This window comes from Danio aesculapii, chromosome 4 (genome assembly GCF_903798145.1).
Source record: "Danio aesculapii chromosome 4, fDanAes4.1, whole genome shotgun sequence".
Taxonomy (NCBI): domain Eukaryota; kingdom Metazoa; phylum Chordata; class Actinopteri; order Cypriniformes; family Danionidae; genus Danio; species Danio aesculapii.
Genome location: NC_079438.1, coordinates 3,180,406 through 3,198,460, shown reverse-complemented (window position 1 = coordinate 3,198,460; position 18,055 = coordinate 3,180,406). Strand labels below are relative to the sequence as shown.

The window sequence follows — 18,055 nt, the reverse complement described above, 5'->3', positions numbered from 1 at the left end:
TTCAGAATATAATTTGTTCAGATATTTTCCTGTTTTCTGTCCATTTTAAGCTTAAAGATGTTTTGTAAAACACATATTTTATGTATTATATTAAAATATACATTCATTGTTTTATTATTGTCATAAACAAAGGCATATAACTTTAGTTTTATTTAACTTTTCTGCTTCAATCTGAAGTGTCTTCTTTAAAATGAGACCAAGCTTGGAAGCTGTGCACCAAAGCCTTGAATATCGGCAGTCATTTAAGTAGAACGTGTCATTTTCATGTCTATGTTCACAAAGTGAGGCCGACTGTTAAAGTGTTCAGTAATAAAAACCGTAATGAGCTGATCTTTGAGAATGAAAGCCAACCTGTTAGCTGCTCAGGATCTTCATGTTTGACTCTGAATGTGTCCTCAATCTTCAGGTCTTCACTCTCCTCTTTAATAAAGGCCATCTTTATAATAGTGGAGCTCAGTCGCTTCAGCAGGAGTTTCTCTGTCTGTTTAAGAGGAGAAGAATCAACACAAAGAAGAAGAAATCAAGACTAAACCTCTGTCTGTGTCTCAATCACTTCTCTAGCTCACCAGGCAGGGTTTACTGGACAATCACCCACAGTCAGTTGGTCTCGATAGGGGTAAGGTTAGTATTATATTCACACATTCAGACATCCCCCTTGATAATATAATCTCAGAAAGGTATTCATTGCTAATTATACACAGTCAAATCATATTATCAGCTAATGACTACCAAACGTACAGCATAATAATAATAATAATAAAACATACATGCTAGCAACCTATAAATAGACTGTCTCTGGGTAAAACCTTCAAACGTCAAGCCTTTTCAATGTTATTTACAACATTCAGACCTGAATTGTGAAGCTGTTATCACATTTTCTTGTTCAGTTTTGTTTAAATGGCCTTTTTAAGTTCTGCGTCACTATTTTATTGAACGCTGAAGTCTGAATGTGCGAATGTAAAACCAAATTCACCTCAACTGTGACAGGAATACACAGTTAAACTGTCTGTAAAGTCCAGTCCCTCCAGGAGTTTGTGATTTTACACAGAATTTAAAGTAAAATCAAGCAAATGCCACAAGACTTCTAAATAAAACGTGAAAGTTTTCATAATTAATGCAGAATTCCTATATTTTGTATAGCCAGATGTTTATTTCAACACACAATCAGCCAAAACACTTGATGTATCGTGTGTTTTAATCTGTAGTGCTCTCATACTATTATTATATTTAGTAACCTGTGAGAAATTAAGATAAAACTAAGCACAAAGAGCAATGATGATGTTATTTTTAAGGCTACTAATGTAAATCATTTATAGATTCATCACAAATGGATATTAATAATCATCTCTTACTCTAAATCTCACCAGTAATATCTTAAAGATCTGTCGTTTTAGTCATGGCCGACAACAACAAATAAAGACATCATAATTGATAAATACAGTTTAGCGGGTCTTTTTCTAATGCTAATGATTCTAGATAATGCAGACGTGATGGTTTCATACTTATTTATATCTTTATATCCTTGATCCTTTAGAGTCATTAACACATAAAATATGACATGTTCAATTCTTTTATGGCAAAGAAAGTTTCTAATTCTGATTCCTACATTTAAATTACAGAGCACAATGTTTCTTGAGGTAAAAAGAGTTATTTTCACTACAAATCAACTCGAAATGTTTATGAAAAGCCATTACAAAATCATTTTTAGGCTGGAAAGATCAGAGAAATGTCCTATATGAGCATAATGATGTCTTTATATGTACATTCCACTGTATATAGACACTTATATGATATTATACTATCAGTTTATTGATGAAGCTGATCTGTATGTTTAGTACATTAAACTAGTTTTAAGATAGTAACTAAGTGGAACTGCTAGTAAATGTGAACTAACTACAAAACCGCCAATGAGTTCATTCAGTGGAGGGATTTAAATGAATTTTTAAATAATTTTAGAAAAGAAAACACACGACAGAGGCTAAAATCATTGATCAAATCAAGCTGTGTGGAGGAATAATGCATACACTGCTCTGCTGGTGCTCAGTCTCAAGATGGTCAACATTATTTAAATAACGAGCGCTTTACATTCACTAAATAACCTCCATCAACATCTAAATGGAGCATTTAACATTACGCTAACAAATTAGATAATACACCGACAATCTGCATCGATTTTAAGACTTTAAAATACTACATACAACACTGTAATATAAAATACAAACCTTCCCTCAGCCGAATCACAACAGCTGCAGGAGCGCGGTATGATGACGTCATGTAAACAGACCAAAATAAAAGTCCCGCTATGTAAAAACGGCAAAGGAAACGTCATATTAAACACATCAACGATATAACATTAAAAATATACTAAGAACTACTAAGGAAAGTGTGTGAGATTGTCAATCAAGGCAAAAGTGTAATCTAAGTATGTACCAAATGTCTATTAAAGTGTAACCAATGTGATTTGTTTATTATAAACCTATAAAAGCAGGCAGATTTTATGTCTATTAGTGGTTGTGTGCCTCTTTTTAATAACTTGCACACAATTAAATTATAATTATTAAGTTATATTCAATTGTTCTGTTCTCTCTCTCTCTCTCTCTCTCTCTCTCTCTCTCTCTCTCTCTCTCTCTCTGATGGAAATGTTTGTTTTATGAAGTAAATAATCAAAGAAAAGACATTAAAAATGTCAATTATTGAATTTTATTTTCTGTCAAGTCAAATTAGTGGTGTGCGTGAGCAGAAAGAGCAAGATTCAAACCAGTGTCAAATGTCGAAACAGCTCTGTTCTAGTGTTATCATTGACTGTGAGCCAAATTGCCTCCACAATTTGTTTATGTTTACTGTAAGACATAATTTCAGATCAGAGTTAAAGTAACCAAAGTTACTTTTGAAAGTAATGCATTACAATATCGAGTTACTCCTTAAAAGTAACCAGTTGTGTTATATTTTATTGTAAGTAATGTGTTATGTTACTTTTAAGTTACTTTTGCGTTACTTTTCTTTACCTGGCTGATGCTTGTTCTCTTTTAGAAGTTGCAGGGTTTCTTCTTGTTGTTGTTTTTTAACAGAGGAGCTCTGCAAGTAAACATTGCGCCAAAGAGCTTAGAATGACCAAGAGGCGACACTCAATACAATGTTCAATTGCAACAGCAGCGCCCAGCAGCAGCCCCGGATTCCGCCATTTTGGAGTGAAAGCGGTCGGCTGTCCATTGGATCTTATTGCTGTCTTGATGGCAAGCAGCTGCTTTGTTTTTTATTTATTTATTTAAAAAGCGCATTAAAGCTGAGATACAACCTGAGAGACGACAATACAACACTTACTATCACAATCATCAGCACTTTTAATAGTTTATTTTACAGACTTATAATACGCTGTTGCTCTATTGGAATTTTCATTCCAAAATGGCCGCCGCACCATCTAGTGGCTGTTTCCCAAATCGCACTTGTGTGTCGCCTCTTGGTGAATCTATGTTCTTTGATTGCGCTGTATATCCCACACCTTCACCTAACTTTAAGAATTACATTATAAAAAAAGATAATTTAGGATGATGTTTTCTTCTGAGAACATCCTAAGCCCAGAGCTGACCGTGCTGTATAAACAGATTAATGAAAGTTCATTTCAAGTCAGCAATTTATTTTTAAACTAAATACTTAAAATAAAAAGTAAGTAGCATTACATTTAAAAAAATAACTCAGATATTATTACTTAATATTTAAAGTCATTCATTCACTTTCTTTCCGGCTTAGTCCCTTTATTAATCTGGAGTCACCACAGCGGAATGAACCGCCAACTATTCCAGCATAAGTTGTACACAGTGGATGCCCTTCCAGCTGCAACCCATCTCTGGGAAACATCCATGCACACTCATTCACTACAAACAATTTAGCTTACCCAATTCACCTGTACCGCATGTGTTTGAACTGTAGGGGAAACCGGAGCACCTGGAGGAAACCCACGCCAACACGGAGAGAACAAGCAAACTCCACACAGAAATGCCAACTGACCCAGCTGAGGCTCGAACCAGCGACCTTCTTGCTGTGAGGCGACAGCACTACCCACTGTGCATTAATTTACTCGTTACTTTGAAAAGTATTATTACGTAGCCCATGCTACTTGCTAATGCTACTTGCTACTTGCCCATGCTAATGCATTAGCCCCAACACTGTTGATTACGTTACACAAGTGTCCACTATAGTGGCTAAACATCTGCATTCAGTGCACTAAACACATCAGTACAACCAAATATCAACATCTAATGATGTTACAGCTTAACATTGTGTGGACGTTACCAATATGACGTCTATCAGATGTTGGATTTTGGTTGCCAGACCTGACGAATAAATGTCAGTATTTGACATCAATAGGACGTCAGTTTAAGATGTTGGCTCTGCGTTGGATTTGGTCGCTTTCCAACACAACCTAAAATCAACGCCATTTCATGTCTTTATTGGACGTCAAAATAACATTGTTGGCTCTCTAACCCTTTACACAGTTGAACTTGAAGTTTTCTTCATCAGCTTGTGACTTGCACTACATAACTGTTTGCAGCGTTGTCAATTACTACAGTAATGTGAATGGTAATTTACCCATACCCATGTAATTTGCATAGAAGTCACATCTTGTGCCTGTTACCCATTGAATTGAGTACACATTCAAATTGGAATCATGGCAGAATATCCTGTGATGTCCACTTTGCAGGGCACTTACGGTCAAATATACAAAATATGCATAGCGTGGGGACGAAAGGACAAGGACTGGGAACCGCTGGATCATGATAATCAATACTTATCCCTTAGTGTTTATGTCTTCCAACATAGTTCCAACATTATGTTGGTTGACTTTTATCAAGACAATATTCAGGTGGTCTGACAACCTCAAAAACTCATTTGTTTTGGCTCCCATTCTCATAGACCCTTGTCCGGCAGTATCATCTGCCAAATCTAACTGGTAATTGGTACCAGAGCTGCTTGCCATCAAGTTAGCATTGAAACAGTGGCACTGTTTATTGAAGGGTTCAAGGGTGCCTACACCAAGGGTGCCCAATCCTGTTCCTGGAGATCTACTTTCTTGCATAGTTCAGCTGCAACCTTGATCAAACACACCTGTCTTTAATTATCAAGTGCTCCTTCAGATCCTACTTATCTGGTTTAGTCAATCAAACATCAAAATTGTATCTAGTTGAAAAAGCCTCAATTCCAAGGAGGCTCAGTGGGATTTTTTTATTGTTGTGATTTCCCCATCTGTCCATTTATTTGTGCAGGAGGGGCTATGTTTAGATGCTGTTCATACTTCAAAAAGTGACTTGCTATTCTGGAGTCAATCAAAATATATCTTTAGTTGAACAGCAGTTCTGTTGGCAATCTATGGCTCATGACATTCAAGATTTTGTTGTGGCTTTCAAAGCAGTGGAGGTCTCCTGCAACCACTGCTGGTCCTTACAGGACATATCATGGTCCCATATTATGAAAGATTTTGTTACCATTCTATCACAGTCTCGGGGCAGCAAAGTCAGTTTAATTGTGGGGGGTTTAACTGTGTTATTTCCCAGCACAAATCACCTTCTGCTAATCTTACACAAGAAAATGGATGGAAAAACAGGTTAAACAGTCTGTGGATATCTGCAGCCTCAGATTTCATGTGGGCCAAGTGATAAATCCAAATGCAAGTGGACAACTCTAAACAAGTTTAAACAGGGTTACAATATTCTGAACTCGTCCACTTCCAGAGGTAGTCAAAAATATACTAGGGGTGCCTGAATCTCAGACCTGGAGTTCTAGTATCCTGCAGAGTAAAGCTGCGGTCACACTGGGCTTTTCCTATCCTAGACTTCCATTTATACGCACGAGAATGCGTCAGACCGGAAACGCAAGGTCATGCGTCAAGTTTCGCAGGTTGTGAACTCTGACCTGTGAAATCGTATCACTTGACTGCGTGAGACCAATCGAGGATCAAAACAGCACCTCTCTGGACAGAAACTTAAAACATGGAGCAAATCGCTCGCTTTTTTAATGTTTAATCATCTTGTTTAATCCCGCACCTTTTCACAGCGCTGTACGACAGAATTTCGCACACACAAAGCCCAGTGTGACCACAGCTTTAAGCTACGGTCACACTGGGCTTTGTGTGTTTCCGGTCCGGTGCGTATGAATGGAAGTCTATGGGAAGAAAAGTCAAGTGTGACCACAGCTTAAGGCTCCAACCCCAATTAGACACACCTGAATCATCAGCTAATCAAGCTCTTTTAGTCAAACCAGAAGCTTCCAGGCAAGTACTCTACAGGAAATCATACCAAGTTTGGGCACCCCTGCCATAGACTGTGAAAAAAGATTCACGTAGTGTCCTTCACATCACACGAGGGTTTCTGAAGAGTGTAAGGCTGTTTCTTAATTCAGAGAACGCAGAGAACGAACCTGCATTCTTGTGAAGATTGTTCTTGCCAGGTCACCTTGGAAGAATGAACTTGCGAGAACAGAGAACATGTCCTGTGAGAAATGAGATGCTGCATTGTTCCTGATAGTCACATGACCTTCACACATCTTTAACAGAAAATTATTTAAACCTTTCAGTATTTACCTTCAGCACACCCTTATTGTGTTTATTCCTTTATGAAGATTTTCAGGGTAATGTTTATATTCACTGATTAATTTAGGGAAACTCCTGAGATAAATCAGTTATATCTCTGAACTTTAATAATAAAGCTATATAAAATGCTGTGCTTCCCACCTCCAGTCGCAATGACTTGTGGGACTTCTAAAGCGAGTTCGGTGCTCAAGTCTGTTTTCATGCATCCTCAATATCAAAAACACATCTGGGAACTTTCACCCGTCCTCTGTTCTTGTGGTCTTGAGTATTGGAACTGAACTTTGGTAGTTGAGAAAGACGTTACATGAGAACAAGAGGACGCATGAATGCTGAAGAACACAAATTGAGAAACAGCCCATATGAAACTACGAGTGGGCATGCACAAGCATATTGCCATCTTGTCAGCGCACCACAGAGAGTCACTCAAACAATAGGCAAAAAATAGACAAAGAGGCAGGGTGCGGGTAGAGCTACAGATGCCTAATTGTAGAGTGAAACGCTCATCAGTTCATAAAACATGACGCATTTGTGTTCTGACCACATGTGCTTGGTTGTATACTAAATCAATAATGTTAGGGAACCGACAGTTTTAACCCAAGAATGACCAGTCAGATGAAGAAGAGCCGGAATTAGAGATTCAATGAAAAAAGTTTACTGAGGATAGTTGCATTTTTGCAGACCTGTAACAATGATCCACAAATGAATATAAGACACACGTGCACACAAAGTACAATCTGTTTCATACTCGAGGCCGTCTTATCAAAACTGGTACAATCGACATTCAATTTGGCAGCTTGCTACTTCACAGATCTTATAAGCAAAGAAATTTTCTCAAACAGAATTAACACAGTTGTTTCCAATCCATGAAGAGTCCAGTCCCACTTAAGAGGTCTCCATGATCTCTGACCTAGCTTGGTAGATCCTGAGGAATCAAATCATTTGGCATACAGAAAAAGCAATGACACACTTATTACTCCAGTTTTACTCTGAAGAGGGATGGCACTAAGGTCATCATATAATCTAGACCCTTGAGCACTCAACTTTAATAATAATCATAAAGACATAAGAAAGGATACGTGTTCCTCCATCCTGGAGTAGAAATCCATCAGAAAACCCAAGCCTTTTATAATGTGTTTACAAAGTTTGGAGTCTTTTGAAAATACAGTTTTAATGAACTGAGCCACATTAAGAATTATTCTACAAGAGAAAAATGCATTTTACTTCTCTCATTTTTTGAGCTTCCAGCGGCCAATTGTTGAACTGCAGTTTCAGCCACTTTAGTATTGGTTTCACTAAGGACAGCAGGAGGTTCCCACATGTCAAAACGGTGCCTGACCAGAATCTGCTTCCATAATGTGGTCAAATGTGTTTGATCAGCCACAAAACACCACTTTCTCCACCTACTGACCTAATGTGTACATTTGTGAGCGCTATTCATGTGGTATTTAAGCCCCGAATCATGTTTGAAACTCTTTTCACAGTGACCACACCTGAATGGTCTCTCTCCAGTGTGAACCCTCATATGTTTGTTAAGGTGTCCTATTTGGTTGAAATTTTTCCCACATTGGTCACAGGTGAAAGACTTTTGCTCAGTGTGGATTCTCATGTGGGCATTCATGCTACCTTTGTAGCTGAAACTCTTTCCACAGTGAGTGCACGTGTAGGGTTGCTCTCCATTGTGAATCCTCATGTGGTCTTCAAAGCGTTGTTTATCATAGAACCTCTTTCCACAGTGAGAGCATGTGAAGCGCTTCTGTTTTAAGTGAACTCTAATATGAACTTTAAGATGTTCTTCTTGATCAAAACTCTTTCCACACTGACTGCAGGTGAAAGGCTTCTCACTATTGTGAACTAAAATGTGTTTCTTAAAGCTGACCTTCTGAGTGAAACGTATTCTACACTGTTTGCAGGTGAAAATCTTCTCTCCAGAGTGAACTATCAAGTGGTATTTAAGGGTTTCTTTTCTACTGAAACTCTTCCCACACTCTTGGCAGGTGAAGGGTTTTTCTCCAGTGTGAATTCTCTTGTGGATTCCAAGCCCTTCAGCTTGACTGAAGCTCTTTCCACACAGTTTGCATGTGTAAGGCTTTTCTCCAGTGTGACCTCTTCTGTGTGCAACAAGGCTTTTACTTTGTCTGAAACTCTTTCCACACTCCTCACAGGTATAAGGCTTCTCTCCTGTGTGAATCCTCATGTGGATTTTAAGTGAAGAAGATTGACTGAAACTCTTTCCACACTCTTGGCAGGAGTAAGGTTTCTCTCCAGTGTGAATCCTCGTGTGGACCTTAAGTTGCCCATGTTGCTTAAAACTCTTCCCACACTGTTGGCAGAGGAAAGACTTTTCATCTCTGGTTCTTTGGGTTCTTTTCTGTGAGGAAGTCTTCTTAGTGTCTGAGCAACTAAAAGATGTTTCTTCAGTTTTGAAGCCAAGACGCTTCTTATATTGATCTTTCTCTTCTTCTTCATGGAGTAGTTCAGTCTCCTCTTTCAGCTCCATCAGCTCTAGTGTGAGAAAACAAAACAACATTTCAACAAACATGAAAATATTGAGATAAAATATGAAGCATCAAAACTATCATACAACTAATGACCTAACGTAAAGTAAAATGTCAGATTTACAGCTTATATAATAACTGATCAAATCCAAACAATTAAAGATGCAAATAATAAGAGAAACAAGTGAGAATGCTCAACATCAGACAAAAGCACACCATTCTCCATTCTTTACTGTTTCCATATCATTTTTAATCAGAATTAAACATATATTCCTAATATTTCCTTGTTGAACCACTACCGTATCATGGTGGAAGGTTTGAGGGCCTCAATGATCCTAGGAGCTATGTTTAGTGGGCTAAATGCCTCTGATAAAGTCTCACAAGGCAAAATAAAAAGGTACTAGGTGAAAGGTCAGACTCGGTATGGTTCAAACAAACCTTATGAGTGAAGTTAAATCAAGGACCACGTCGGTGCACAGTATGGGACAATCAGGGCCCCACACTGAAGCCAGGACTGAGGTTTGGGGCTCGTGTAACAGAGACTCTTTACTCCTCTAATCCCGAAAAGGTCCTCTACTGACAAATGCTAGAGATCATGGTCTTTAGCCTCCTTGTTAAAGCAACGGACTCCCATGCTGCGAGTTGCCAGCTCAATCCTAGCTCGGAGCAGGTTGGATGGTCTTGGATTGGTGGGGTTACATTGGTGCCATCACCCAGAGGGGAGTGAGGTTTAGGGGGGTGAGTGTAACAGAGGCCAGCTAGTAAAATGCTGTGCAGGTAAAGCTCACTCCTCTGAACCCGAAAAGGTGCTCTAGTGAAAGATGCTAAAGGCCATGGTCTTTAGCCTCCTTTTTAGAGCAATTGAGTCATATGGAGAGTCACATTTTCAATCCCAGCTCGAAGCGGGTTGGGTGTTGTAGGACTGGTGGGGTCATAATGATCCAATCCTTGGGCACAGAAGCTTGCTCAAAAGACATGGATGTCACCTAAAGTCCTAGTGGTTAGAGAGCGATCCCAAGGTTGCAGGTTTGAGCCCCAGCACCGGCAAGGATTGTAGGTAGGGGAGTGAAAAAACAACACTCTCTTCCACCGTCACTGGACACTTTCACTTATCCGGGTTTCTCAGTAGCCGTAGTCGTCATAGTTAAGTAAACTTATAGCATAGTGAATGGGAGAATACAAGGACATGTCAAGGATTCAAGATGCTGATGACCATTAAATGTGTCATAACAGTGTTGTGAAAAGGGTTCATATCACACCTGAGGTGATTCCCTTGAGCCATTGGTTCTCTATTCCGGTCCTCGGGCCCCCGCTCTGCACAGTTTGTATGACTGTTTTATTTGACACAGATAGATTGTGGGGTGGGGGTATGGAGAGTCACTGCCTTGAGTAGTGAACCTCCAAATGCTCCCTGGGCAGCCTACTGCTCCGGTGTATGTGCTCGCGTGTGTCACTTTGGATAAACGCATTTGCTAAATGACTAAATGTAAATGTCACTGGGGAAAGAGCCTGAGCTTGTGCCAGAGGTTGAACTGTACTCACTGGAGATATTCTGCCACACCTCCACGCACAATCTGGTCCTCAACTTCTGGAGAAGAGCTGGACCCTCTTGTACTCTCGATTTGCCGACAGTGAAAGGTGGACTTGTGGTGTGGACTTGCTTTTAGCTCTCCATCTCAGCCGCCATGTGTGTGAATGTGAGGTGAATGACTTCATATCTGGGATAGATCTCACACTATAGTTTAATCTGGAGGAAATTCAACCAAGCAACTTTGTTTCTTTATGACTCTGTGGTCACCATTTCCCCTGTTCATTGATTGACATTTTCTGCTCTCAGTTATTGGTCCATCAATGTACTGGTGTAAGTGCTGCAGCATGATTTGTGGATGTACTGGAAGATAACAAAGTTTAACAAACAGTTTTACACAAAAGATCTGTGAGAATGAAAGCCAACCTGTTAGCTGCTCAGGATCTTCCTGTTTGACTCTGAATGTGTCCTCAATCTTCAGGTCTTCACTCTCCTCTTTAATAAAGGCCATCTTTATAATAGTGGAGCTCAGTCGCTTCAGCAGGAGTTTCTCTGTCTGTTTAAGAGGAGAAGAATCAACACAAAGAAGAAGAAATCAAGACTAAACCTCTGTCTGTGTCTCAATCACTTCTCTAGTGCACTAGTCAGAATCACTCAGAATAGAGTTATCACCTGAATAAAGCAAAAAAATAAGAAATAAAACTATATAAATTAAGCTTTAACTCTTTAACTTTGTTTTTACTGATCTGTAAATTATACTTAATAGAATTAACAAAAGCAAATCCCCAATTGGGAACCAGTCAGAGTGAAGTTTTCAGAGGACCGCAGAATTATTACACTACAAACAATGTTAGTTTCTAACTCACCCTGGCAGGTTTCCTATAATCAGGTGGATTTGATATGAGGAATAGAGAACATTTTGTGTTAGAGTGCTTGTTTTCAGTGGGAATGCAATGCATTATGGGTACTGTGGATTTGGAAAAGCCTGTCATTATAAACTTGCTGCATTTAAGATCTGCCTTGTTTAAAACAGTTTACATGTGTGATTAAAACTGATTTATGATGGTTTGTATGTTTTGTGCACAGACATTAACACTTGTGTTGGTTTACAGAACTGTTCATCTGGTTTTATATAACACTCGTCCTCTACAGCAGCAGTGAAATGTGCAAAATCATGTCTTAAACACTACAGTAATGATAAATCCAGTAGTAAAACATCAAATACACACAACAGCTACTGTGTTTTAATGTGTTACTTCTAATATTGGATCATAGTAAATAGCACATTTAATAAGGGGAGAACACTTAGACCTGTCTTCTGCTGCTCCTGTGGAGATGTGCTTTACTCTCACTAAAAACCTTCATTAACATTTAAATAAAGTATTAGAGAGCCGACATCAATAATAAGAAGAGAATTCACACACAAATGAATGACTTGCCTGAACAGGTGATGTAGATACAAACACTTCAGATGTAAACAAAATTCTTCCTTTAGCTGAATCAGAACTGACGCGCGGCGCAGCTTGATGACGTCACGCCAACAGACCAAAATAAAAGTCCCACTCACACAACTTATGTCTAAAACCACAAACAAGACAAAGATAAAAGCTATATATGGATATATTGAAATAAATAATTATATGCATATGACAAACCACATTATATAACAAACAATAAAGAAACACGTCAGGAACGTTTAAAATGTGAAATAAAATAAAGTGTTTTAAGGTAAAAGTTTTAGTGTTAGCCTACTGCAAAAACCAGCTAATACCAGTTTAAGCTGATAGCTGATAGCAAAATTGGTTTTAGCTGGTCCAGCTAATGATGAAAAACTGGTTATTTATTTACACCCCATTTAAAATTGTATACTTTTATCTATATCTCAGTGAACATAATATATTTTAGTGCATTTTAACAAAACAGATTTATTAAACAGGTATATTTATTAAAGTAATATTTAGTCCCTGAACATAACCGTGACAGACCCTGGCTTTAGGAGTTGTTGCTGGTAACAGTCTGGATGATCCTTTTCTTCTTTGGTCCTGAGCACACGGCGTCCATTTCTCCCCAAAATACCGGAAATACTGATTCATATGAGCACAGTACACGTTTCAACTGTGTGATGGTCCATCCCAGAAACCTCCAGAGAAGTGGACGATGCTTCTGGACACTGTTAACATAGGGCTTCCTTTTGGCACAGTACATTTTCACTGGTATTTGAGGATGTAATGATGTTCTGCACTGCTGAAGGTGAAATATCCACATGTCTTCATCTCTTTCTCTGAGGAACATTGTGTTTAATCAGTTCAGTCATTCTCTCTCATATTTGTTGGCAAACTGGCGATCCTCAGCCCATCTTTGCTCCTAAAGGACTAGACCTTTTATAGATGCTGCTTTTGTACCAAATCATAATCACAGTCACCTGTTGACATCACCTGTTTCACATCACATCATTATTTCACCAGTTTACCTGTTAACTAGCCCTGAACTGCTCCTCTTACAACTGTTCCTGGAGTGTGTTGCAGGTCTGAATGACAGGAAAGGATGAATATTTACAAATGAAATGAAGATGACCAGACAAAACATGAAATATTCTGTTCATATTGTCTTCAATGAAATACAAATCAAAGTACATTTAGAAATCCCTACTTTCTATTTTCATTAGCGTTTTCCATACTGTCCCAACTATTTTGATTTGGGGTTGTACATGTTAAAGTTCCAAAATCATTGAGGGAAAAAAGGACTTATGATCAGCTGGTGCAACACTAGCCATGTGTAATATTTAAACATTTGAAGTACAGTGCCAGAAAATACCAAGCCAACTCTTAAGTTGATATAGCAGACACACAGTTTCAAAGTTGCACTCAAATCTAACACCACTCAAAAACCAATGCAGTCTTTATACTTTGTCCTGCAGTTTCAGCCACTTTAGTATTGGTTTCACTAAGGACAGCAGGAGGTTCCCACATGTCAAAACGGTGTCTGAACAGAATCTGCTTCCATAATGTGGTCAAATGTGTTTGATCAGCCACAAAACACCACTTTCTCCACCTACTGACCTAATGTGTACATTTGTGAGCGCTATTCATGTGGTATTTAAGCCCCGAATCATGTTTGAAACTCTTTTCACAGTGACCACACCTGAAGGGTCTCTCTCCAGTGTGAACCCTCATATGTATGTTAAGGTGTCCTATTTGGTTGAAATTTTTCCCACATTGGTCACAGGTGAAAGACTTTTGCTCAGTGTGGATTCTCATGTGGGCATTCATGTTACCTTTGTAGCTGAAACTCTTTCCACAGTGAGTGCACGTGTAGGGTTGCTCTCCATTGTGAATCCTCATGTGGTCTTCAAAGCGGTGCTTATCACTGAACCTCTTTCCACAGTGAGAGCATGTGAAGCGCTTCTCTCTTGAGTGAACTCTAATATGAACTTTAAGATGTTTTTCTTGATCAAAACTCTTTCCACACTGACTGCAGGTGAAAGGCTTCTCACTATTGTGAACTAAAATGTGTTTCTTAAAGCTGACCTTCTGAGTGAAACGTATTCTACACTGTTTGCAGGTGAAAATCTTCTCTCCAGAGTGAACTGTCATGTGTTTTCTGAGGGTTTCCTTACTGCTGAAACTCTTCCCACACTCTTGGCAGGTGAAGGGCTTCCCTCCAGTGTGAATTCTCATGTGGATTCCAAGCCCTTCAACTTGACTGAAGCTCTTTCCACACAGTTTGCAAGTGTAAGGCTTTTCTCCAGTGTGAACTCTTCTGTGTCCAACAAGGGTTTTTCTTTGTCTGAAACTCTTTCCACACTGCTCACAGGTATAAGGCTTCTCTCCTGTGTGAGTCCTCATGTGGACATTAAGTGAAGAAGATTGACTGAAACTCTTTCCACACTCTTGGCAGGAGTAAGATTTCTCTCCAGTGTGGATCCTCGTGTGGACCTTAAGTTGCCTATGTTGCCTAAAACTCTTCCCACACTGTTGGCAGAGGAAAGACTTTTCATCTCTGGTTCTTTGGGTTCTTTTCTTTGAGGAAGTCTTCTTAGTGTCTGAGCAACTAAAAGATGTTTCTTCAGTTTTGAAGCCAAGACGCTTCTTATATTGATCTTTCTCTTCTTCTTCATGGAGTAGTTCAGTCTCCTCTTTCAGCTCCATCAGCTCTAGTGTGAGAAAACAAAACAACATTTCAACAAACATGAAAATATTGAGATAAAATATGAAGCATCAAAACTATCATACAACTAATGACCTAACGTAAAGTAAAATGTCAGATTTACAGCTTATATAATAACTGATCAAATCCAAACAATTAAAGATGCAAATAATCAGAGAAACAAGTGAGAATGCTCAACATCAGACAAAAGCACACCATTCTCCATTCTTTACTGTTTCCATATCATTTTTAATCAGAATTAAACATATATTCCTAATATTTCCTTGATGAACCACTACCGTATCATGGTGGAAGGTTTGAGGGTCTGACTGATCCTAGGAGCTATGTTTAGTGGGCTAAATGCCTCTGATAAAGTCTCGCAAGGCAAAATAAAAAGGTACTAGGTGAAAGGTCAGACTCGGTATGGTTCAAACAAACCTTATGAGTGAAGTTAAATCAAGGACCACGACGTCGCACAGTATGGGACAAAGGTTCTGTAGCGACATATGCTAGAGGCCATGGTCTTTAGCCTTCTTGTTAGAGCAACGGACTCCAATGCTGAGAGTCGCCAATTCAATCTAAGCTCAGTGCAAGTTGGGTGTTGTAGGACTGGTGGGGTTACATTGGTGCTGTGACCCGAATGGGAGTGAGATCTAGATGGTGAGTGTAACAGAGGCCAGCTAGTAAAATGCTGTGCAGGTAAACCTCAGTCCTCTGAACCAGAAAAGGTGCTCTAGCGACAGACGCTAGAGGCCATGGTCTTCAGCCTCCTTGTTAAAGCAACTGACTCCCATGCGGAGAGTCGCTGGTTCAACTCCAGCTCGAAGCAGGTTGGGTATTGTAGGACTGGTGGGGTTACACTTGCATCTTTACCCAAGGAACCTGACAGTGCAAAGCCCAATGGAGCGACATAGGACCATCTGTCTACAGAAACTGTAACAGTTTGGTGCATCCGTGAACAAAGGCAAGGGCCATGATGATCCAATCATTGGACACAGAAATTGGCTCAAAAGACATGGATGTCACCATGTCTTAGTGGTTAGAGAGTGATACCTAGGTTGCAGGTTTGAGCCCCTAGCACCGGCAAGGATTCTAGGTTGGGGGAGTGAAAAAACAACACTCTCTCACTCTCTTCCACGCTCAATGTACTCTTTGACATTTCCGAGTTTCTCAGTTGCCGTAGTCGTCATAGTTAAGTAAACTTAAAGCACAGTGAATGGGAGAATACAAGGAAATGTCAAGGATTCAAGATGCTGATGACCATTAAATGTGTCATAACAGTGTTGTGAAAAGAGTTCATATCACACCTGAGGTGATTCCCTTGAGCAATTGGTTCTCTATTCTGGTCCTCGAGCCCCCGCCCTGCACATTTGTATGACTGTTTTATTTGACACAGACAGATTGTGGGGTGGGGGTATGGAGAGTCACTGCCTTGAGTAGTGAACCCCCAAATGCTCCCCGGGCAGTCCACTGCTCCGGTGTGTGTGTGTTCACGTGTGTCACTTTGGATAAACGCATTTGCTAAATGACTAAATGTAAATGTCACTGGGGAAAGAGCCTGAGCTTGTGCCAGAGGTTGAACTGTACTCACTGGAGATATTCTGCCACACCTCCACGCACAATCTGGTCCTTAACTCCTGGAGAAGTGCTGGACCCTCTTGTACTTTGGATTTGCCCACAGTGAAAGGTGGACTTGTGGTGTGGACTTGCTTATAGCTCTCCATCTCAGCGCCATGTGTGTGAATGTGAGGTGAATGACTTCATATCTGGGATAGATCTCACACTATAGTTTAATCGGGAGGAAATTCAACCAAGCAACTTTGTTTCTTTATGACTCTGTGGTCACCATTTCCCCTGTTCATTGATTGACATTTTCTGCTCTCAGTTATTGGTCCATCAATGTACTGGTGTAAGTGCTGCAGCATGATTTGTGGATGTACTGGAAGATAACAAAGTTTAACAAACAGTTTTACACAAAAGAGCTGTGAGAATGAAAGCCCACCTGTTAGCTGCTCAGGATCTTCATGTTTGACTCTGAATGTGTCCTCAATCTTCAGGTCTTCACTCTCCTCTTTAATAAAGGCCATCTTTATAATAGTGGAGCTCAGTCGCTTCAGCAGGAGTTTCTCTGTCTGTTTAAGAGGAGAAGAATCAACACAAAGAAGAAGAAATCAAGACTAAACCTCTGTCTGTGTCTCAATCACTTCTTTAGCTCACTAGTCAGAATCACTTAGAATTGTCACGATCACCAGCGGTCTAAACACCATAGATCGCTGGAAAACATTCACAAATCGCTAATGAACTACAAACCCGCCATTTCATGGACTACAACTTCATACATGCACTCCGTTCACACACACGTTCCTGACCCTGACTGATTGCATACACACCACCGGAGGATTGTCAAAGACTGATTACACTCACTATTTAAGCAGCACACACACTCACTCAAGTTACTGAGACTTGTAATCTGTTAAGTGACATTACAACGCAGTTTCTTTGTCTTGCTTTGCCATGTCTTGTTAATCTCTTTGTCCCTGTCTGCCACCTGACCACTCGCCTGTTTCCTTGACGTTTCTGGATAGCCTGCATACATCTGTTTTCCCCTGTGTTGACCACTGCTTACCTGACCTCGCTAATAAACGTGCATTTGGATCCGCATCACTGTTGTCAGTGGCACATCCCTGGTTACAAGAATAGAGTTATCACCTGAATAAAACAAAAAAATAAGAAATAAAACTATATAAATTAAGCTTTAACTCTTTAACTTTGTTTTTACTGATCTGTAAATTATACTTCATAGAATTAACAAAAGCAAATCCCCGATTGGGAACCAGTCAGAGTGAAGTTTTCAGAGGACCGCAGAATTATTACACTACAAACAATGTTAGTTTCTAACTCACCCTGGCAGGTTTCCTATAATGAGGTGGATTTGATATGAGGAATAGAGAACATTTTGTGTTAGAGTGCTTGTTTTCAGTGGGAATGCAATGCATTATGGGTACTGTGGATTTGGAAAAGCCTGTCATTATAAACTTGCTGCATTTAAGATCTGCCTTGTTCAAAACAGTTTACATGTGTGACTAAAACTGATTTATGATGGTTTGTATGTTTTGTGCACAGACATTAACACTTGTGTTGGTTTACAGAACTGTTCATCTGGTTTTATATAACACTCGTCCTCTACAGCAGCAGTGAAATGTGCAAAATCATGTCTTAAACACTACAGTAATGATAAATCCAGTAGTAAAACATCAAATACACACAACAGCTACTGTGTTTTAATGTGTTACTTCTAATATT

At 39.5% G+C, this 18,055-nt stretch overlaps 3 protein-coding genes across 3 annotated transcripts in view; all 3 read right to left on the bottom strand.

Moving 5' to 3' along the window:
* Positions 1-556, bottom strand: part of LOC130221964 (gastrula zinc finger protein XlCGF8.2DB) — a 9,511-nt gene extending 8,955 nt beyond the window's left edge. Inside the window, exon 1 of the mRNA XM_056454556.1 lies at positions 352-556. Coding sequence (XP_056310531.1) covers positions 352-436 — 85 coding nt within the window. The 5' untranslated portion in view covers positions 437-556. The remainder of the gene's footprint in view (positions 1-351) is intronic.
* A 6,682-nt stretch (positions 557-7,238) lies between these two features.
* On the bottom strand, positions 7,239-11,246 carry LOC130221952 (zinc finger protein 239-like). Its single transcript, XM_056454544.1, has 2 exons — positions 11,033-11,246; positions 7,239-9,085 (listed from the first exon to the last, which is right to left on the bottom strand). Exons 1-2 carry the CDS (start codon positions 11,115-11,117, stop codon positions 7,992-7,994), a joined length of 1,179 nt encoding a protein of 392 aa, XP_056310519.1. The 5' UTR covers positions 11,118-11,246; the 3' UTR covers positions 7,239-7,991.
* Positions 11,247-12,530: 1,284 nt separating this feature from the next.
* On the bottom strand, positions 12,531-17,466 carry LOC130221951 (gastrula zinc finger protein XlCGF8.2DB). Its single transcript, XM_056454543.1, has 3 exons — positions 17,379-17,466; positions 16,755-16,884; positions 12,531-14,759 (listed from the first exon to the last, which is right to left on the bottom strand). The coding sequence occupies exons 2-3, from the start codon at positions 16,837-16,839 to the stop codon at positions 13,666-13,668; spliced, it is 1,179 nt and encodes a 392-aa protein (XP_056310518.1). The 5' UTR covers positions 16,840-16,884; positions 17,379-17,466; the 3' UTR covers positions 12,531-13,665.
* Between the last annotated feature and the right edge of the window lie 589 nt (positions 17,467-18,055).